The sequence below is a fragment of the Fusarium proliferatum genome (genome assembly GCF_900067095.1).
Source record: "Fusarium proliferatum ET1 genome assembly, contig: FPRO_scaffold006, whole genome shotgun sequence".
Taxonomy (NCBI): domain Eukaryota; kingdom Fungi; phylum Ascomycota; class Sordariomycetes; order Hypocreales; family Nectriaceae; genus Fusarium; species Fusarium proliferatum.
The window spans coordinates 3286817-3309079 of NW_022194795.1; the positions used below are offsets into that span (position 1 = coordinate 3286817).

At 40.7% G+C, this 22263-nt stretch overlaps 7 protein-coding genes across 7 annotated transcripts; 4 read left to right on the top strand and 3 right to left on the bottom strand.

Moving 5' to 3' along the window:
- Positions 1-608: 608 nt before the first annotated feature.
- Positions 609-1811, top strand: FPRO_10196 (uncharacterized protein; the record flags this gene model as incomplete). The annotated part of the gene is made up of 1 exon (XM_031233670.1): positions 609-1811. One exon carries the CDS (start codon positions 609-611, stop codon positions 1809-1811), a length of 1203 nt encoding a protein of 400 aa, XP_031083484.1.
- A 563-nt stretch (positions 1812-2374) lies between these two features.
- Positions 2375-3432, top strand: FPRO_10197 (uncharacterized protein; the record flags this gene model as incomplete). The annotated part of the gene is made up of 2 exons (XM_031233671.1): positions 2375-2438; positions 2486-3432. 2 exons carry the CDS (start codon positions 2375-2377, stop codon positions 3430-3432), a joined length of 1011 nt encoding a protein of 336 aa, XP_031083485.1.
- Positions 3433-4071: 639 nt separating this feature from the next.
- On the top strand, positions 4072-4972 carry FPRO_10198 (uncharacterized protein; the record flags this gene model as incomplete). The annotated part of the gene is made up of 2 exons (XM_031233673.1): positions 4072-4559; positions 4612-4972. 2 exons carry the CDS (start codon positions 4072-4074, stop codon positions 4970-4972), a joined length of 849 nt encoding a protein of 282 aa, XP_031083486.1.
- Positions 4973-5200: 228 nt separating this feature from the next.
- FPRO_10199 (uncharacterized protein) lies at positions 5201-7340 on the bottom strand (the record flags this gene model as incomplete). Its single annotated transcript, XM_031233674.1, has 3 exons — positions 5201-6170; positions 6222-7206; positions 7265-7340. 3 exons carry the CDS (start codon positions 7338-7340, stop codon positions 5201-5203), a joined length of 2031 nt encoding a protein of 676 aa, XP_031083487.1.
- A 702-nt stretch (positions 7341-8042) lies between these two features.
- Positions 8043-9380, top strand: FPRO_10200 (uncharacterized protein; the record flags this gene model as incomplete). The annotated part of the gene is made up of 1 exon (XM_031233675.1): positions 8043-9380. One exon carries the CDS (start codon positions 8043-8045, stop codon positions 9378-9380), a length of 1338 nt encoding a protein of 445 aa, XP_031083488.1.
- A 261-nt stretch (positions 9381-9641) lies between these two features.
- Positions 9642-11488, bottom strand: FPRO_10201 (uncharacterized protein; the record flags this gene model as incomplete). The annotated part of the gene is made up of 8 exons (XM_031233676.1): positions 9642-9766; positions 9821-10156; positions 10209-10346; positions 10401-10772; positions 10830-10940; positions 10993-11019; positions 11075-11307; positions 11361-11488. 8 exons carry the CDS (start codon positions 11486-11488, stop codon positions 9642-9644), a joined length of 1470 nt encoding a protein of 489 aa, XP_031083489.1.
- Positions 11489-14108: 2620 nt separating this feature from the next.
- On the bottom strand, positions 14109-16592 carry FPRO_10202 (uncharacterized protein; the record flags this gene model as incomplete). Its single annotated transcript, XM_031233677.1, has 2 exons — positions 14109-15275; positions 15333-16592. 2 exons carry the CDS (start codon positions 16590-16592, stop codon positions 14109-14111), a joined length of 2427 nt encoding a protein of 808 aa, XP_031083490.1.
- Between the last annotated feature and the right edge of the window lie 5671 nt (positions 16593-22263).

Here is a 22263-nt window from a genome sequence, read left to right on the forward strand (position 1 = left end):
GTATCTCGGTGCGACACATCCTTCCCAACGCTTATCATGCTTGTCAGAAAGCTTATGTGGTATTTTCGTAATCTCTGACCTCTACACCACCACTTCCGGATGATATGATGATCCTTGTACGCTCAGACAAACACCCTTAAACTCGTGTTCAATGTATCATGAGAAAGGTTACAGCTCCCAGTCACAGTAACGAGCTGCACCTGGGTACTTCCTTGGCCAGTAGCACTCACCAAATATTTTGATCAACCACGCCACGTCATCTCGGCAAGTATTACTGTAGTATTACAGACCAACTGATAGCCGTTACTGTATGAAGGCGTGGGGTTGAATCTGTGAGAACGTTATCTCGAAAAGGCAAGTCGTCGCACGACCATGGTTGCATTGAGTTGGAGGTGCGGAATATGCAAGTTTGCGAGCTCATGTTGACTCCGTATGCCCGAATATTGCTTGCTCTTCGTGGGGGCAGGAGACCATTTGTTACATCATGACAGCAATCATCATCTCAAGCACTTCCCTCAACACCTCGTCAGCATCAAAAACTCTATGGCAAAAAGCATCTGTTACACAATCCTCGAAGGCACTACACTTACTTTTCTTTTGCAATCACTATGTCTACCCTTGATCCTCGTTTGTTCTACGAGCAAGTACTCGTCGAGAATGGAATCACTCATGCCTTCGGCGTCCCTGACTCCTGTTTGAAGGGATTCCTAGCATATCTTTATGCGACCAAAAAAGCGCCAGAGCAAATCGTCACAGGCAGTGAAGGTGCTGCTGCTGCGCTGGCTGCAGGTTACTATCTGTCAACCCAGAGTCTCGCCGTTGCATACATGCAGAACTCGGGTCTCGCAAATGCTTTGAACCCTCTGCAGTCCCTGGCTGCCAAAGAAGTGTTTGGAATTCCAATGCTTCTTATGGTGGGCTGGCGTGGACGACCAGGAGAACACGATGAGCCAGAGCATCTCTTGGCCGGCCCTCGCACCTTGGAGACTCTGGAGTCGCAGGGGTTTCCTTATGAAATCTTACCAGAGACTCTCGCAGAAACCAAGGCTGCAGTCGAAAGACTCGTCAAAGCCGCCAAGGAGGGCAACACTCCCGCTGCCCTTGTCATCCCCAACCACAGATTCGCTGCATACCAGCCTGAGCATGAAGCTAGTAATGGTGTTTGGCATCCATCTGTTACAAACTTGGCCAAACATACAGTCAGGCCTGAAGATTGGCGTTCTTCTGAGGGCCAACCTCCTCTGTCAAGAGAACACTCCATTAGAATCATCCTCAAAAGGCTTTACCCGGAAGATGTCACCGTATCTTCGGTTGGAGGGAACTCTCGTGAGATATACATGATTCGAAAGGAGAACAACGAGGACCTATCTCGGGCATTCTTATCCATTGGGGCCATGGGGCATACATACCCTCTCGCCTATGGCGTGCAGATCGGTCATCACAAAGGCCGCGTCGTCTGCGTTGAAGGAGACGGTTCCTTCTTGATGCACGTAGGCAATGTAGCCGTTCTGGCTGCCCAAGCATCGGACAAGTTGATTCATGTTGTGATTCACAACGGCATACACTGCTCAACTGGAAACCAACCTGTCCCGATTAGCACCAACAACCTTCTTTCGCTATGCGGAAGCTTGCCTTATAAGCAGAAGTTCTTTGTAGATAGTGCTGAGGGCCTTATACAAGCTTTTGAGTGGGCTGAAAAGACGGCTCTGATTGTTGTTGTCGTCAATCAGGACGTCTCGAAGAACTTGCCTCGTCCCTCGGAGCACCCATTCGAATTACGAGATGCTTTTATCTCCCATTTTGCCAAATAGGATGACGTTTCGTTGGCATATTAATTTATTTATTACTAAATTAACTTGATGGAATCAACAACTCTTGTAAATTTGGTTTATAACCTTATGCTTGTTTTGGAATTAACAGCTCACTGGAGCTTATTTTGCTGCTGTAAGAATCTCAAGATACTTATGTCCCACTACAATCTGCTTTACGCTGGATAATCTTGAGCTTGTTCTCTATCTACATTATCTAATATACAGACAACTCTATAACATGGCCCTTTATACCCCGCACTGGTACAGTGTAACCAGTAAGCACCGATCGACAAGCAAACAGCACTAGTAAGCAGTAATTTTGTTTAAACACAGGCTTTCGTAGTGGGGGGTTCCGCCCCGCGCCATTTATCTGTTGGCAGTACATGCTGAGTGGAATACGGTTAAGACAGGACCCATCTGCTGGCCAACCCCTCTCTTAAAAGGCCATAAAACTCGACCTCGAGCATAGTATTCGACTTTTAACCTTCAATTATACGATTGTTTGTGACATTTTCAATCTACTTTATCGACATACTTCCAATTGACCGCCCTCAATTCTCATCATGCCTCAAACGCAAAAGGCTCGTGTACCAGTCATTTTCGGTGCCATGACGTTTGGGAGAGAAGGTAGTGTAGCATTTTCATCAAGCGAAGATTCTTGCTAATGTCAGTAGGCGTTGAGCAAGCACGTATCCATGACCTCAAGGAAGCTGGTGCCATGCTGGATCTTTTTCAAGAACATGGCGGTACGGCTATTGACACAGCTCGCGTGTATGCTCAAGGCTCCTCTGAGGAGTACCTTGGGCAGCTGGATTGGCAAACTCGAGGTTTCCGAGTTGACACCAAGCTATATCCTAACATTCACGATGGGACTGGCAAAATCACTCATTCTACCGATGATCTTCGGAAGCACCTAGATGAGTCTCTCAAGGCCCTCAAGACAGACAAGATAGATCTCTGGTATCTCCATGGACCAGACCGCGACACGCCATTCGAAGAGACTCTGAGAGCCTGTAATGAGTTGCACAAAGAAGGGAAGTTCAACAGGCTCGGGGTGAGTAACTACATGGCTTGGGAGGTTGCCTATATGAGCGAGTTGTGCATTCGTGAGGGATGGATTCGACCTACCGTTTATCAAGGAGTATACAATGCCATCCATCGAACAGTTGAAATGGAGTTGTTTCCTTGTCTCAGACACTACGGGATCACATTCTATGCCTTCAGTCCTCTGGCTGGAAGTCAGCTAACTGGGCGGTACAAGCGGGACACTCAGGATACAGACATTGAATCCATGTCTCGCTTCGATCCAAACACTTTTCAAGGTCGCAAGTACAGAAGGCGATTCTGGAACGACGTCATCTTTGACGCGGTTGAGCTTATTAGGGATGAAGCCGGAAAGCATGGGCTCACAGAGATGGATTGTGCTTTCCGCTGGATTGAGCATCACTCACAGCTTGATCCTGAGCGAGGCGATGCGGTCATTATTGGAGCCAGCAGTAAGAAGCAGCTGGAGCAAAACTTGGATCTTCTGGAGAAAGGACCTTTGCCCAAGGAAATCGTGGATGTTCTGGACAAAGCGTGGCTGATTACCAAGGGCAGCGTCAACAATTATTGGCATTAGTTGGCTATTAAGTTGAAATGAATTTTACTACTAGCAGTCTCATCGTTACCTATGATTTCCGATTGACTCTATTGATATTGGTAAATTGACCTAGTTAACATCTCATCAACATCAAAACCCAATCTCTTTCACACGCCCTGCTGCATTGCGTCGTTTTCCATCCTGAAATGGTGCCATCCTGGCGCGGGGACGTAATGACCTCCGGTTTTCGGATCTCATTGCGAGCCCGAAAGATTAAGAAATCCGATTGGTGGTTGCTTTTTGTTTGCTTGCGAGTGTGTGTGCGCAAAGAGATAACGGCGCATGCTTATCGCTGTTGGTTGCACTCCATCTCGGATGTATCGGCATCAATGAGCAGGTTACCTTGCAGTGAGAACCATGGCAAACAAGTTTGATGAATCAGAAGAATCAGATCATGCGATCTACATGCCTATCCAACTGCTTTCGGTAATTCGTCACGAGTGTTTGGGCCATTACATACTGCCCACTGCCTTTGGCAATGCTTTTTACTTGAGTCACCTGATTACTTAGCCTTCCCCCTCGGTGCACTCACATAGCTCATTACTCCAATGCCCGGCCTTCGAGACGATCAGCAGCTCAATTTTGATATACTTTCGTATTTACAAAGTAGCTTCAATCATGACGGACTGGAAAGACGCTGAATACACTCTTTACTCGTCCCCCTTCTCTCTCTACTCAATGATGGCCCGTCACACCATCCAACTTGGCCCAACGACGCATGGTGCAACACCACCAAAAAGCATCACCCTACAATTCATCAACCACAAGGCCCATGAGAATCTCGGCGAAGATTACTTGATCAACGTCAACCCAAGAGGTCAAGTTCCCGCGATGAAGGGCAATCTCCTCAAAGAAACTCTGACTGAGAGTCGTGCCATCTCTCTTCATCTCGCAGAGAAGCACTACCCCGCCATGCTGGGGGACAAATATGAAAACTTCGTCAGAGATCTCTTTGAAAGACTACATGCTGTCTACGGACTATCAATCAGTAACCCGAAACCAACTGCGGAAATGACCCAGCGTAATCCGTCGCCAGTTGAAAAGATGCTCCAGAGGACTGATATTAGCCCGCACTATCGCGCCGCTCTAGAAGCCAAACTTGCCTTGTAAGTTGTATGTCATATTCTATAACAACATTAGACTTACAGAACTCTTTAGTCACGACCAGCATAACGCGATTGCTTTCCAACCTGATGTTGTAGCTAAGCATCGTGCAGATCTCAAGACTATATTTGAACAGGTCGTGGAGCACCGCAAAAGCAGTGGCTCTTACGAGGACCATGATCAATGGACGTTTGGGTCAGATATTGGACCGACTATACTGGATAGCCATCTGCTCCCTTTTACCTTGCGATGTCTGGAGGTAGGCAGCGATGATCTTGTACCTTTGGAGCTGCGAGATTGGGCCAAAGCGAAGGAGAAGAGCCCTTCATGGCAGAAGGTCATGCATGGAAAGCCGACTACTTATCATCCTTCAATGGGCCCTGTTGCAGAGATGTCTGAGATGATGACTCTTTGACGGCGCAGTTGTGGTGCCGCTAATTTCTTTATAATCAATATTTCAACATGTCCCATCTAAAGGCTCTCTATTCCGTTGTTTCCCTATCAGGTCTAGACAAAGACATAATCTATAAAGGCGAGGGTACACATGTCTGGGACGCATGGCTTTAATCGACGGCCCAGGTCTTCTAATCAGACTAGTCTCACCATACACCAATATCAACACGTTTTATCTCTTTCCGACTACCTATTGCGTATCATCGTAGAAGAACAAGTCTAGCGCAGAAGTGTCTATCATGAACAGATCATCCAACAGGGGGTCTTGCGTAGATCCTAGAAAGCCCGTGCTTGGATAGAAGTCGGTAGTTGTGGGCTGTGAATTGGAAATCAGATCAGCCAAGGCCGCATTTGGTAGTGTTTGAGCTTGTTGATTACTCCAAGGGGGCGAATTGCCGCTTAGATGCTCATACGATGATAGACCACCCTGCAGATTTGGCTCAAGATCAGGTGGTGGCCGACGATGTTGCCCAGGTGTTGCAACGTGTTGTAGTCTTGTAGACGCCTTTTCAACCCTATCCTCTCTGACCTTCGAGGCCCTTTGCTCAAGAACCTGCATCAGCCCTTTCGCATAAGTCCAATACTTGACTAACTCGCGTAAGGTTGCAAGAAACGTGTCAAGTATATGCCGCGATTTGGCAGCCAGGAGCGGCTTGCTGGTGCTGATCTGGTTCAGAATGTAGATAGTTGCTGTAAACAGCACATGATTGCTGTATAGCCATAAGGAAGAGATCATCCTTTTGCTCAGTAGGGTTTCGAAAACAGACGCAATTGCTACTGTTGATTCCCTGCAAAGTATGGCGTTATCTTGTGCCTCGGGAGATTGATCCCTGATGGTGGGCTTTGGTGCTGGCCGATGGATCAGCAGAACGAAGTTATGGTGGGTCAGGTGAAACAAAGATTGCCAGATATCAAGGTCTAAAAGTTTAAGTTGCAGCCTTGGTGGAAGCTCAAGCATGAGATTCCCAAGAGATTCATCTGCTCTCTTGATAGCCCTAGTACGTTCCTCTTTGGAAGATCGCGGTGACCAGCCATCTCTTATAGTTTGTGAGATGATCTTGCAAAGCTTGGTATGATAGGTGATAAACTCGAACTCCGCTCCAGGAATCCCTTCGAGGTCAGCAGGCTTCAAGTCAGCAACATCCGAGTCCCATAGGTTTCTGGCATTGTTAGCGGGCATGTCTCAAATTAGAGTTGTAGGATGAACTCACATAGCTTGAGGCCGACCAGCTGAGGTTGCTGAGATTGTGTCAAACTGGAAGAGAACCCACCATATTCGGACATACTTTCGCTTGTAGACCGGTAGATTCGTTGAGTGGCTGGCGTCGCGGTGAAGTCCCATGGCCATTGCCGTCCTGATAGCAATTCCAATCCAATGCCACGCATTGGCATCAGAATACCAGGTCAACAGTAGCGGCACCTGAACGTAAATAAGTCTATCATGCCACGAATCACTCAAGACCAGATATTTGGCTCTTCGGAAAAAGGCAGGAAGTAGAGCAAGCATACTCTCATCTTGGGATGCCAGCGTTTGTGCTCCAACAAGTAGGATAGCGTTAAGAAGCGTCAAGCAGAGGGGGTTCATGCGATCCTGCTCTTGATATTGGGTCATGAATAGCTCCTCGTCCACAATTGGCCACCCACGGTTGACGAGGTCAAAATAGGCTCTGATCAGTCTCATTTCAAGAGCCTTGCTGGGTCGTATAAGGATCTCTTCTGGAATATTATGTGCTTCGTACCAATTCTCAGAAGAGTCTAACTGACCGTTGCCAAAGTGAAAGACCTTCTCAAGTCCGGTCTCAGAGGTGCTCTGTCGTACAAGGTAATGGCAGTTGGAGAGCTCGGACCCAATGAAATGACAACGAGTCCGATGGCCAAGCTCGACCTGGCTAAGCTCGACCTCCGTTTTGTCATTGCGGTTCAAGAGGTGTGATCCCAGATCTTGCTCGCCATCCTCTCTTGCAGTGGCAGCTGGCTCAGTTACTATAGGTGATAGGGCCGCTGGTGAATTTGTGGCTTCTCGAGGACGGAGTGGAGCAAGAATGGCTGGTCGATTCAAGGATTGTCTTGCATCTTTTTTGTTCGGACACATACGACACCCCGATCGGCCATGAGTGCTGCAGTTTGTACAAGGAACGCCTTTGTCGACAATATCACAGCGGATCTTTCGCTGGCGGCAGTTGAGGCAAGCTCGCCCTTGAAGTCCTGGTTAGCAACTGAGCAAAATACGGTGACCCCGTACAGGGTAACTCACTCGTAGGTCCTTCTGCGCGAGGCAATTGTGGCCTCTTGGCCGCTATGTTATGCGACCGGGGGCGATCGCAGGGCATTTCCGTCACAAATATAGAAATTGCTGCAGAGAAATTGTTTAAATTACTAAGAATGTGAGGGTTTGCAGCAGTCGGTCACGTATTGCTGTGGAATTGTGCAAGAATGAGAAAAAGTTCCTTACTCAGATATCTAATCTCGTTTCGTGGCCGTCATCAGCAACCCGACCATATGTGGCGTAACAGTGGCGCATTAGGCAACGTGGCTGGTTCCAACTTCGATAGCTCAACTCGATGTTGGCTAGAGATATTGAAGACTGGAAAAGACTTTTCCAATTGAGTCTCCAGCTGTGAAATAATAGAAGCAGGTTTGTGATAATGCGATTGGATGCTATTTGTCATCTTCACATCGATCTTTTGATTGTTCATCTTGAGTCTCGGCATGCTCAGCCAATCAAGCTTGGAAGTGACTCCGGACTTCGGGGAAATGAACCAATCACGGCGACGCTCGGCCCAAGACGTCAAAGTGGTCCAACAAAGCTTCTTGGTCTGCGGCACAAGAGCCAATCAGAGAGTCTGCTTCAACCCAGAATCACCTAGATTATCATGAAGAGCGCCGTCTCGCCGTTTGCTTATCAGCGTCCACTGCATAAACAGTCTTCAGCCTGTTATATATAGAGTGAAGAGGAGTCAATGCATAGTAATAATTTGGTATTTGCATCCTACCACTAAAAAACATAAAACTCAAGTTATATCACTATCATCATGCCTTCGCGATACTTATTTCCATCACGCGCCAAGCAGGACCTTACCCTTGAAATTAACATTGATGACCATTATGAGTCCAAAGTTTATACGTTCGGCTCAACTGTCTCAGGCTTCGTCACAATAACAGCCCATAGCCAACTGCCTTTCCAGTCTCTCCAGATTGATCTAAGAGGCATTACCTCGACCTGTGGCCACGCATTTCAGTACGGCACACCTTTCAAGACCCACGTTTTTATGCAGTTGCAAATGCCAATCCCTGCATCAGCTCTACCTGTCAACCAGTCGCTTGAGCCAGGACAGTTATACCACGTTCCTTTTCAATTCGTGATCCCCGAGCATCTCTCATCTGCTGCATGCAACCACCAGAATAAAGCAGTCAGGGAGCGACACCTACGGCCACCGCCAAGCATGGGTGCTTGGGATCGTGACGATCTTGCAGGTGGCTCTGCAAACGTCGATTATATGATCAGAGCACGTCTTTTGTTGAGTAAGAACAAACGAGGAGAAGAACAGTATCTAGATCAGAGTCGTTCTTTCAAGGTGATTCCAGCTCTTCCTAAGCAACCACCGCTTCATGTCAGCCCTGAAAACCCAGAGTACTGCTTGTCTAAGAGTAAGACGATCAGGAAAGGTGTCGTTGGCCCAAAGATGGGGCTTGTGCGCGTTTCGGCTACTCAGCCAGAACCTATTCTACTCTGTTTAGACGGACTCACCTCTTCCATATCGCATATACCTATCGATATAGAATACATTCCCATGTCAAACAGCGCACCACTACCAGAGATAAGGGTCAAGTCGGCCACCATCGAATCTTTTACAAACTTCTGGCTTGGTATAGACGGTTACCTACCAGATCACCATCAAAAGCCATCGAATTCAGTTGCTCCAACAGCACCATGGTTAACTTCTCATGCCCTTGTTCTCACTGGGAAAGAAACGGCCAGGTGGCAGAAAGACCACCACCACGTCTCTAAGAAGGAATCAGAGAGGAGGTTCTCAGAGCCGTTGGATGCTATCCAAGGCTGTGCAGAACCTCACTTCACAGCACACTCAGCTTCGCCTGCCTCCCATTGGGACTTCGGCTCATTGAAGTCTAATGCCCTTAAAGCTTCCATTCTACAATCGTTTGAGCTTGCTGCCGGGGAGTCTCTGTTCCTCCCTACCTTTTACTCCTGTCTGATCAGTCGAACCTACCGCATTCGAGTCAGTCTAGCAATAGGCGCTTATGGCAATACGATTTCTCTCATGGTACCACTACAGGTGGCGGTTAATGGACTTGACGATACTCAAAATCATGATCACTTGAGCTCTGTGAGTGTAATAGTCCCTCTTTAATTCGGTATAAAAGTTCTAACATGACAAGATTACTCTCGATAGTGAATACGAACAAATAGGGGAAGTTCTTCCCCCATATAGTCGTTTGAGATAAGAATACAATTTCAGGTCTCGTGATTTAGTACAAGATAATTTAGTCTGTCTTTCCATAACATTGCAGCGCGGTGCTACCTTGATAAATAAACAACTGTCCTCCAACTTTGAAGAACCAACAGTACATTGGTCCCCATGTTGACTCAATACAGTGATTGCGGTTTGTCATCAGAGATAAACAATCAATGCTTCGGAAGCCTTGAGACTCACTTCTAATTTTCCCTTCTTGACTGAAAACTTTTCAGTATTTTGCTTTCCGCTCAACTCGCAGTTCTTGTTTGAGAAGGACTGACCTGCATAAATTATTAAGTGAAGTTTTCCATGATGGATAGGTTACTGAGACATACCTCCGATGCTAGGCTGGGGAGATGACTTGGTCTGTGTGATAGGTACAGTTGTTTCACTACTCGGTCCGGTCATGCGGAGGGCCTTGACCGAATTGGTTCTCAGCCCACTGAGAGTGAACTTGGTTTCAGAGCGTGTGCCACTGCCAGAGTAGTAGTCTGTGTTTATCAAAACGACCTTGAATGCTTTTCCGCTCTTGTAAACGATGTATTGAGCATAAGGGTCAGTGCCATCGTCGCTGGCAACGATGGAGTCTCCTCCAGCCACAGCGAGAGCACCGAAGTAGGCACCATAGAACGGGGCATTTACATGATCACTCCACCACCAGTTGAAGAAGGCTTAGAGGTTAGTGAGAAGTGTTTGAGTATCTGGGGCATTTATTGAACTTACCCTGGTTGATCGTGCCTTGGTGATAGAACAGTCGCTGAATACCAAGAGTCAAGGCGCGAAGGGTCTTGTCAGTTGTCTGAATGGCCGACCCAAAAGTGGAATCCATTTCATAATCGAGTCCATGGAATCCGGTTTCACCTGAGTGGTATATGAGTAGATGCTGGGATATACAAGGAGTATGCGAAGCCTTACCTAGGATGTACGGTCTTCCAGCAGCCTTTGCATTTGAGATGGGCAGCAGGTTCAGATCCTGGACAACTCTCTGATGTTTCATCTCAGGACCCAAGTCATCAGCGGAAGCATTGGAGAACGCGTACAAGTGGCCATTGTACACTTTGGTAGCTTCTTTAACTGTCTTGTTGTAGCTATGTTCAATGAGATAGGGCAAATTAGGCCAATCAGGTTCGATTGCAAAGGGGATGGCATATCCACCTCCAGCTAGGATGGGAAGAGGGCTCTTCCAATGGTTAATGAAGTCTTGCGCCCAGTCAGCTGCATTGCTTCCCTCCTGAGTCTCGTTCCAGGGAGCTTCGGCCACTGGGTACTCCCAGTACTTCCAGTACACTGTAGGAAGGAGTTAGCGACGCCTAATATTCACAGTATGTTTGTGAGAGATCACACAATCAGGCTCATTTCCGAGTTCGATTGCCCAAAGATACTTGGCCACCTTTTCCTTGGCTTTTAGAACGGCAGCAAAGGTGTTTGTCCTATTGTTAAGTCCTCGGTTGAAGCCTGTCTCTTGTTAGTGTTTTTGATTCCCTAATTAACGCGCTAAGTCAATTACCAAGAATGGTCTCGCTTCCAAACTTCCCTGTTCAAGTTTGCTAATCAGTATAAGTTTTCTAAAGTATAGAAATAGGACGTACTAATCAGATCGAAGAACTTTGGCCCATAGGTCAGACTCATAGGAGCCTCCAGAGGGTCATTGACGCTATATGAAACATAGCCTTTAAAAGCAGGGTCGTAAGTCGCCCTGTCTTGCGTTGTTCCTCCGATGCGAATAGGCATTTTCCGGTTATATAGCATGTTAAAGTGATCGATACAAGGAAGGGTCAGCGAGATGTTGGTCATGTAGGAGGGCCACATGAAAAACTCGAATCTGTTAATGGAATTAGATCATTCCAGTAAAGTAATTCACATCCAGGTACTTACGAGGCCCCCACAGGCGCTGGATTAATCCCAACGGCGCTTCCCGGCTGAGCATCAGGAACGGCATAGTGAGGAGCTGCTAGAACGGGGCTTCCTATAGCAAAGCTTGCAAGCAAAAGATTATAAACCATCATATAATATAGACCAGTAAACGTCAATTTGCTATCTGTCGGTTTTTTCTGTCATAATTATAATGAGGATTATTTAACGTATTATATGTCTTTCTCTTAAGCCTTTTGTGTTCGGGTTATGTTACTCCGATCTGGAAGCGGATAGGTTAAGTAATAAGGATAACTTGTCTCAAACCTTGCCAAAGCTTTACCTAATGTAGATTTAGTTCTTTACCTTCCCTGCAATCCCCGTAGTCTGGTAATATGGGGTTCTTATTTGGTTTAACTTACTTAGCCCGTTTAATCCCTGCACTGTTTATCAGATGACTTAGAACCACAATCTGGGTACCCTCTTAGGCACGGATTGTGTAATGCCGCTTCCCCACAGCTCCCCGAGGAGGTAGCTCGCTATCGGTTCAACAGTGGCCGAGAAGTGATTAGTTTTATGGTTCTACAGTAAGATCAGCTAGCAATAACCTCGGCCTTCTTTTACGCCTTAGCGTATTCTCAATCACGACATTGTCAAGTGACATTAATTGGGATTTCTCAGTTTGCTGGCTTGATATATACTGTTAGGTTGGAAGTGTTATTTACGGTTAAGACTTATAGCTAAGAGCTTGAATCAGCAGAGAGAACATAGGGATATTATAAGCAAGCTTTAACTATCGACCAATTCTCCTAATATATCAAAGAACAGCAGACACATTGCACTCCAGAGATGACCGCACTAGCTAGTGGACTACCATAGCGCTTACACACGAGTCCTTTGATATGTTGCGGCACTTCTGTCTAGTAGCAGATTTGGCAGTAAGTATCCCTTGTCCTTGCTGTTTCCAATGCGTCCAATAATGAGTCTAATGCTTGCCAATGCGGACTCTTTATGATTCAGTCTTGGAAGTCTATCGCGCTAATCTCTATATAAACTAAGATAGTATATTAAGATTTACAGACGGATTCTGGCTTAGGTGGAACGTAAAAAGACTTGCGGGGCAGTGTGGCTTAGGAATTACATACAGGTAAGTAGTCGGAAGCAAATTGACCCCGGCCACAATATGTTTGTCAACCCTACTTACCCCCGTGTTCTGTCATCTCCCAATCAATGCTCATGTCTTCCTGGGCGGCAATTGTCTCAAACCCAAAACAGGTCCGTACAAAAAGAAGAAGTGTTGGCCGCGATTGCCACAGTGGCAAGAAGGTAATAACAAGAGCAGTACCCCATGCCCAAATGAATGTGATCGCCTGGTATGCATTAGTAAGTGTTATTAAATAGACAATTTACTGGTTACTTACCACCCAGCCTTTAAAAAAAAAACCCTTAGAGAATATATAGGAAGTGCCAAATATAGGAAGTGGCCATAAAACTATCATGCTTATGAAGAATATTATCGTGGCAAGGATGGTCTTGTGTGTTCCCCTCTCAAGAAGCGCGTCTATCTTAGGACTTAGAGTTTCCGCCAGGGCCTGCTCCTCTACTTGATATGCAGTTATTCCTTGAATATCTATGCCATTGGAAGTATGGATGCCTGTCTAAAGAAGAGTCAAATTAAACTGGTCGTACCGAAAGCATAGGTAATTGCGACAGAGAAAATGATGCCTGAGAGCACAGAAACCACCTTTCCAATCAAAAGAGGCAAGACCTGGCCTGTCGAGGAGATTGTTACTTCGCCGTGTAGGGTATGTGCAGAACCCAGCCATGATGTAAGAGAGGTGATTGAACCCAGAATCGGGGCCTAGATTACGGCGTGCTTGCTTTGCTTCTTCATTAGGAGAGTAGTATAGAAAGGGAACACAGCACAACCACAGAAGATGCCAATACAGGTCACGATATAGTTGACACTAATCGCGGTTCTTGAGATACCTGTAGCAATAACAGCTATAAGTAGACTCTATATAGCGACAGCAAAGTGCGACATGCGAACCAACTGTTTTCTAGATGCCTTGTTGTTGAAGTAGCCTTTGTAGATGTCGTAGATGTAGACCGACGTAATGGAAATAGTGTCAGCACTAAGTCCAGAAGTATAAGCTATAAAGACTATAATAAGAATAAGGACTAAACCAGGATTGCCTTATAAATAAAGTGGGGGTAACTGTATATTGTAACTAGTCCTAATTAGGATATCGGCTATACCTAATTAGGTTAGTATATCTTAAGCTATATTAAACTATGTTAAAAAGTGGGTATAACTGTAATAAGCTATAATTAATCTTAAAAAGGTAATTATAGTAATATATAAATTATATTTAATTTAAATTTACTTATAATAAAAGATAATAGTTTATACTTACTTATATCTTAACTATTACTTATATTATATTATTTTATAATTTAATTTAACTTATTATTAATTAACTTAATTAGGTTTAGTTTATTAATATTTATGGTTTTTTCTTTAATACTAAAATCTTTATTCTTTAATTTACTTTTTTTTTCTTTCCTATATAATATATTTATAATTACTTATTATAAATATTTTATATACTTTATAAATATAAATTAAATATAGATTAAATATAAATTAAATATAAATTAATTTATATATTTTAAAAACTAATTAATTATAACAATATTTATTTTAAAAACTAAACTATTAATTTAAATAATAATTATCAAAATATTCCTCCTTATTTTAATATACCTCCTTTATACAATCTTAGCTATAAGCCTCTTTGCCAACGCGCTTAAACTCTGACTCTGGCTAACATCAAAGATACTCACGTCACGTACCCCACTTGCCGCAAGCCAGTTACGCAGCTCAACCGCAACAAGCGAGTCAACACCCAGCGCGGCAAGCGGCTGTGCCATATCAATGGCTGACGGAGCGAGCACAAACATGTCGGCTAAACGGTGACGTAGGGCATCGACGAGCATCGTGAGCCTGGCCTCATCTGACTCTGCGGCCAAGAGTCTCTCTCCTAGCGACACACTATCGTCCATATCTTCATCCCTATCAATCGCGGCCGGGTTATTGCCCTGGTTCTGCACTGGCAGGGCTGAGAAGCGCCTCTCGCGACGCCACGCAGGCGGCGATGATGATGACGCCCCAGTCTGTTGTCCTGCTGTTGCATCTACTGTCCATTGCGAGATACCTGCTATAACCTGGCCCGCGCGGGGGCACCGGATTGCTAGCTCGATAAGCCATAGCACCTCGCGTATATCATGGAGGCGCCATCCGGCCCGCGCTGCCCGCTCTGCTACACCTGCTGTTTGCTGTATATAGCCGGCGCCTAATACGCCGCCAAGGGCAATCGAGACACCTGGTAATTTCTGAGTGGCTGCAACGCGCCAGCGTGCTTGTGCGTCCTGGAAGGTTGAGACTGCTGTATAGTTGGCCTGTCCGTGGGATCCAACAACGCCTGTGACAGATGACAGGGAAATGAAGAAGTCAAGTTCCTCAGCGGCGAACGCGGCATGTAAATTACATGAGCCACTATACTTAGCCGCAAGCGGCACCTTCCACTGCTGTAATGTCATATCAGCCCAGGCAGCATCAGCAAGTGCGAGGGCTGCATTGATAACGCCGCGTATAGGAAGCATGACGCGGGCTAGGTCGAGGAAGCGTGCCAGGTCAGCGCTGTCAGCTATATCGCATGCATATGGAATCAGCTTGCAACCCCGGGTCTCCAGCTCAGCCGCCAGGGCCTGTGTTTGCTGCGGCTGGTCTGTTGGTCCCCGTCGTGATATAGCAATGACATACCGGGCACCCTCTCGCGCAAGCCAGCGCACTACCTCGCGGCCGATACCAGTTAGTCCCCCGACAACAAGATATGCGCCGCCTGCGTTGAGGCTAAATGCAGGTGTGGTCGTGACCTGTGCTTCTGTTAGCTGGGACCTCTACAAGTGAGTGGGAAGGGGAAATTAACTTACTCCTAATCCACTCTCGCCGCTACCCATTCTGGCCTCTACCTTGTTTTGCATTGCGTACCGCCGCAGACGCGGCACAAGAACTTCGCCCTTACGAACGGCAAACTCGTATTCACAGATACGGTCGTCCTCCATCAGTCGCAGCACGGCGCAGATAGCTTTGACTGAATCGGCGTGCCATATATCCTGCGCTGGGTCCAGGTCTAGGGATACATACCTGTTATGGCCATATTCTAGGCGGAGGGTGCGCAGTAGACCTATACAAAGAGCTGCCCAAGGGTTTGGCGTGTCTATGGCTACACCTCGTGAGACCCAGAGGACTTTGCTGGTTGACAGCGTCAGGGCTTTCAGGTTGTCGAACTGGTCGGTGGTGAGGTCAGACAGAGTTGATATACCTGTGGACAGGACTACAACAGTGGACTCCTTTGTCCTCGAGGAAACTGCCGCATCGAAATAGCATAGATCACTGCCCATCGAGCTATCCAGTGCTGCCTGCAGGCTCTTGAAGTCCTGGGTCGGCACGTCTATTCCAGGCGGAAACGGTGCGAAATCGATTGTCTTCCTTGGTCCTGAAATACGTGCCACTGTTTCCTCGACAGCTGTGGCAATCATGACCGAGTAAGTCGAGTCCCCATCCTCCCCTGCATCCCCTAACACAACATCCAGCCCCCCAAACCCAGCAGCAGCAAGATAGCGTCCCCATTCAGCCGCGCTCACCAGGGGCGAGTCAGCACGCTCAGGTTCCTCGCTCAGCCACCAGCCGGGAAACAGGCCGAAGGCCAGGCTCTGGTCGACATGTGGTGTTGTTGTCTCAACCAGAACTAGCTTGCCGCCAGGCCGAAGGAGCGTGCGAGCATACTTCAGTGTCTGGACCAGGCTCCTAGTGGCATGCAAGCAGTTACACGAGAGCACAAGGTCATATGCACCTGGTATCAGGCCTTGTGCCACAGGATCCCTCTCTATATTGAGCTTCTGGAATGTCATATAGTCAGCATAAGCTGCAAATCGGCGGGCTGCAGGCTCAAAGAAGCCTGCCGAGATGTCAGTAAAAGTATAGTGCGAAGCTCTGTCACCAGGCTGCTGCTCGGCCATAAGTCCCTGCAGAGCGGGTTCAGTACACGAGCCAACACCAGCGCCGATTTCCAGCACGCGGCTGCCGGGATATGTATGTGCGAACAAGTGCATATACGCTTTGACATGGCCCAGGCAACGATTCATCTTGATCATATGGGCGTAGTACTCGGACAGAAAGCCATCACGCATAAGCACCTTAAGTGGGTTAGCCTCGCGGCGCAGGAATGACTGTAGGTGCTTGCTAACAATGGCCAGCAAGCGGCCATCAACGCATAAGGCCTTAACGCGTGCATATAGTTCCCTCCTGTTGCCATTATTAGGCACAGCATGGGCGGCGTAAAATTATAGTAAGGTATTAGGGTTAGGTTTATCTATTATATATAAGATATTAGGTCCTAACTATTATATATATAATCCAGGCCTTACTTTTATATTATATAATTTATCTAAACTTATAGGTAATATAGACCCTAGTCCCTATTATATATATAATTAAGTCCTATTTCTACTAAATATTAAAATCTCTTCTAAAAGTCTTAATTTATATTAATTATAATTTTTATTATCTTTCTCCTTACTTTTATTATTATTATTATCCTTATTATTAATACTATCTTTACCGTTTTTATTATAATATCTATAGATAATAAACTATTAGCAGACTAATATTATTTTAACTTCTATATTATCTTTAGTTATACTATCTAACTTCTCTATAAAACCTTATAGAGATATATAAATATTAAGTAATTCTAAAATAGATATTTTTTATAAGCTATATATATTGCTATCTATAGCTATTTAAACCTTAAGAACTTTTAAGTTCTTAAAAATATTTTATATATTATTACTAGTAAAGAGGAACTTTAGGATAGGCTAAATAATATATATATATAATGCCTTATAAATTCCTAAAAGGTTAAGGATCTTATCTATAATAGTAAGCGCTATAATATAAAACTTATCCTTCTTTTTAATACTATTAATTAAATAAATCTTATTATAGTATATAAAGAGGCTTTTAGAGATAAAAATATAAATACTAGCACTAAATATATCTACTATTACTGCTAGCAGTTATTAAGTATAAATCTTTTTTACTAAAGTGCCTTTAGAAAGATTAAGCTTCTTACTAAAATATTTAACTATTTTTATTAAAAAGGCTAGCTTTATATTAATATTTATTCTATTTTTAATAAAAAAGTCTTTAATATCTTTATTAAATACTATTATAGCTAGATTTAATTAGCAATTCTATTTATAAATAAAAAATACCTTTATATTAACTAATTAAATATTATTAATTATTAATATATTAAGGCTATTATATTAAATAGCTTAAGCTTAATATAAAATAAAACTAAATAGTATTACCTACCTACCTTAATATATCTTATTTACTACCCTACCTATATTTTAATTAAGGTTAGTAAGGTAATACTATAGGTAGTAACTATAAAGATAGGTTAATATATTAGTAAGCTATTTCTAGCTTTAATTATTAAATACCTTATATAAAACGGTAAGACCTATAATATAGATATCTTAAAAAGATAACCTGCCTTTAAAGTCCCTTTTCTATAGCTTTTAAGTAATAACTAAAATATTAAAAGCCTTATATCCCTCCTTTAAATAGTTTATAAATCTATTTTTAGCTTATAAGGCCTTTATTAAAGTAACTAGCTTATTATCTTTACTAAATCTCTGCCTTAATACTTATATACCTATATTAAGTTATATTATAATAGGTTTATTATTAATTTAAAAGACCTATATAGAAATAGGGTTTATAGATAGTTATAAAGGTATATTAATATCTTTATTATTGCCTTTATAATTATTTAATATATATAGAAAGACTTAAGTAAATGCCTAAAAGAGCTAAATGCCTTTTAAGAGTATACCTAAAGGAAAGTATAGCTTTTTTATATAATATATATTATAGCTATCTATCTTTAAGTTACTTTCTTTATTATTAGCTTAAATATAATACTTAATAAGCTTATAGGCTAAATGCTTTAATATACCCTTTTTAATAAGAGATATATACTATTAATTAAAAAACTTTTTAAGCTTTTTTTTATATTTAAAGAGGGTTTTAGGCAGATTAATAAGGCTCTATTTATCTAATACCTTAAATAGCAGCAATATATATTATATTAATAAGCTAGTAGTATTTATACTTAAGATATTATAAAAGGTAAAATCTAAAAGGAAGCTAAATAGCAGACTACTATATATATTAGCATTAAGATCTTATTTAAAGTAAAGTATTTTTTATAAAATAGGCTAGCTTAATTTAGCCTTTAATATATTAAGGTTATTAATAATAAATAAGCCTATATTTAAAAATACTAGTAAACCCTTATTACTTTTAGTAGCTATAATACCTCTACTATCTAGAGTATAGTATATAGATAATTTAAGCCTTTTAGGTTAAAATTTAAATATATTAAAAGGATTTTTAGTATAATTAGGTAAGTAAATATATTTAATAGATTTTATTATAATAATAAAGGTTAGAACTATTATCTTTTTTCTGCCTATTAGTAATATATTATTAATCTGCCTCTTAATAATTATAACTTCTTTTTATAGACTTTTCCTTTTTTTTATTATAGATAAAGGAGGAAAAAGGTTTAAAATAATAAAGTAATAAATATATTTATAATCTCTTAAGGCTATTAAGATATACTGCATTATAGATCCTANTTAAATTATTTTAATTAATCTCTTTATTAAAACTAACTGCCTATTATATATATAATAGTATACTAAATATAATAAGGTTTAAAGGAAATTATATAAGTTATATTTAATTTAATTATTATTAAATTTAGTGCTATAAATATATAGAATATTAAAGGGATATTTAAGGTATTTATTATTTATACTTTTACTTTACTATTAACTACCTTAAATTTAACTTATTATATCTTTACAGTAAAACCTAAGCGATATTTTAAAATAAGATAATAGCTATTACTATATTAAGAATTTAAGTTACTATCTCTATTATAGCTTTAAAGCGCTAGAAAGCTAAAGGTATATCTAAAATATAATTTAAGTCTAAAGGTTATAAAAAAAGAGAAGTTTCTTCCTTTTACTTATCTATATCTAGACTCTATATAATCTAATCTTAAGAAACTATCCTATAATACCTACAGTTAAGTTTACCTTTACTTATAGCTTCTAAAAGAAAAATATCTTTAAGTAAAGTAAGCTTTAATATATTATATTTAGATTTCTTTTTTACTATTAGTAATATTAAAGGCCCTATTATAATAGGTATTGCATTCTTTAAGCTATTATTATTATTATTATCTATAAGGTTAAATATATTACTATTAATTAATAAATCTTTTAGGAATATTAGGTCTTAATAAGAGAGGCATTTAAATAAGTAACCTTTATTTAGATCTTTAGTTAGATAGCATTATAGTAAAAAAGAATATATATTAAATATACTTTTTTAGATATAAACCTTAATATATTAATATTTATATAAAATTAAATTAATTTAGACTTAATAGATAATAATATAGTAGATATAGCTACTTTAGGCAGTAATATATTACTAAATAACTAGTTATTAGTATTTAGCCTTAATATATAGATAGATTTAGCTAATAAGGATAATAGGTTATAATATATATACCTAGCACCTCTATATAGTTAGGAGCCTTATTTAGATTAAATATTTAATCTCTATATAAAATACTTAGCCTATTAACTATCTGCCTTAAATAGTATAATAAATAAGGTAAATAATAATTAATATAAAATAGTTATTACCTAAAGTAAGTATTTCCTTAATAAAGTATATAATAAAGAGTAAGCTAAATGCATTACTATAGAAGTGCCTATATATTAAAAAATCTATAATTAGGTTAAAGAAAAAGGCTTAAATAAAGGTAAAAAACTAGCTTAATATATTATCTATATCCTTAATGCTAATTTAGTATTATACCTATTAGATTAATATAAAGATTAGGATATATTATACCTTATAACTTACTGCTAATATTTATATCTATATAAAATATAGGCTAGATTTAGCGCTAAAGTTAGCAGGCTATCCTTTATTAAATAAGAGAAATAGTTATAATACTTTAGCCTAAATTAAACTATCTAACCCTTTAATACTTTAATTACAGGCCTCTATTATAACTAGCTGCTATTAGCTAGCTAGCTTAAGGCCTAATTTATAAGCTGGCATAAAGATAAAGAATAGTTAAATATTAAGGTCTGCCTATATTAAAATAATATACTGTAATAAAAGCTGGTGCCTGCTATTTATAATATTAATAGCTTTCTATATATTATAAAAGACCTATATAGCCTAAAAGGGCCGTTAAATATATATATAATAGCCTAATTAAGCCTCCTTCTCTTTAAATCTATTTATATCTATATATTAATATAGATAAAAGAGAAGATTAAATAGGTCTTAATCTATTAAATCCTATATACTATACTTATTTACTAAAGGCTATAAACAGTCTATATATTTTTCTTATGGCTTTATAATAAGAAGTGCTAGAAAAAGGGCCTAATATCTCTATAAAAGAAGTAGAATTAGCTATTTTTTAATAGCTTTATTAGGCTAAATATTAAGAAGATTAGACTGCACTTTATATATTACTTACCTAAAACTTATAACTCTATTTAGGCAGTATTGTATATTGCTATAGAGTTATTAGGCTTAGTGGCTATATATAAGGCAGCCTTTAAGGTACTATATAGTAAGAAAAACCTCTTTAGGCTATAGAGCGTTATATAGAAGGCACTTAATTATATAGAGTATAATATAGCGGCTAATAGGCTTTAATTTAGTAACGGTAGGGGTATATAAGAGATAGAAGATATTAGTAGGCTATAGCAGTTTGGTAATTCTATCTTCCTCTATAGCTATAAGGATATTAAGCTATAGTATTAATCCTTTAGTAATAATATAGTAGGGATGTTAAGAGACTTCTATACCTAATATAGTATTATTTACTTTAAGTAAGAGCTAGCAGCTAGTATTTATAGTAGCAACCTTACTTATAGTAATAATAAAATAGAACTAATAGTATAGAGGTAAATCTAGCTTATAGATATTATATTTAAGCTCTTGCTAATAAGAAGTAGATATACTATTCTGGCTTAGCAGTACTGTTAGTATAATACTTTATATTTCCTCTATAGGCAGTTTAGAGAGGCTCTATTTAAAAAGATAGCCCTATAGGCAGAGGATAAGGTTAATAATAACTAAAATAATAAGGCTAGTAGTAACTAAAAAGATAAAAAAGGGAAAAGTAAAAATTATAACCTTAATAAAGGAAATAGGTAAGCTTTATATAAAAGGGAAAGTAAAAAGGAGTAGGCTATAAGAGATAGTTAAAAGCCTCTCTAGATCTTATATACTGCTATAATAGAGTATCCTATATATATACTGTAAGACTCTATTTCTATTACTTTAAAACCTAAGAGAATTAATCCTATCTTTAGGTGCAGTATCTTATATATATAATCCTATACTATAGAAAAGGGAAACTTTAATATAGCTGCTATTTAGGCCTTTTTATACCTTAATATCTTTAACCTTATATATAGCAATAAGGCCTAGGTAGTAATAGCCTAAAAGGGTAATATTAAGGCTAGCTGCCAGGATATAGAATAGGTATTATTACAGTTAATTTAGTATATAGCTAGTAACCTTAAGGACCTATTATAGGGATATAGCTGGCAGGTTAAGCTATATATTATAATAATACTTATGGCTTAGTTATAGCTAGTAGAGGAGGCCTAATAGTAATTAATTAAGTAGGTAAACTGGCTATTTAATAAGCTAGGTGCTATTACTGTAATACTATTA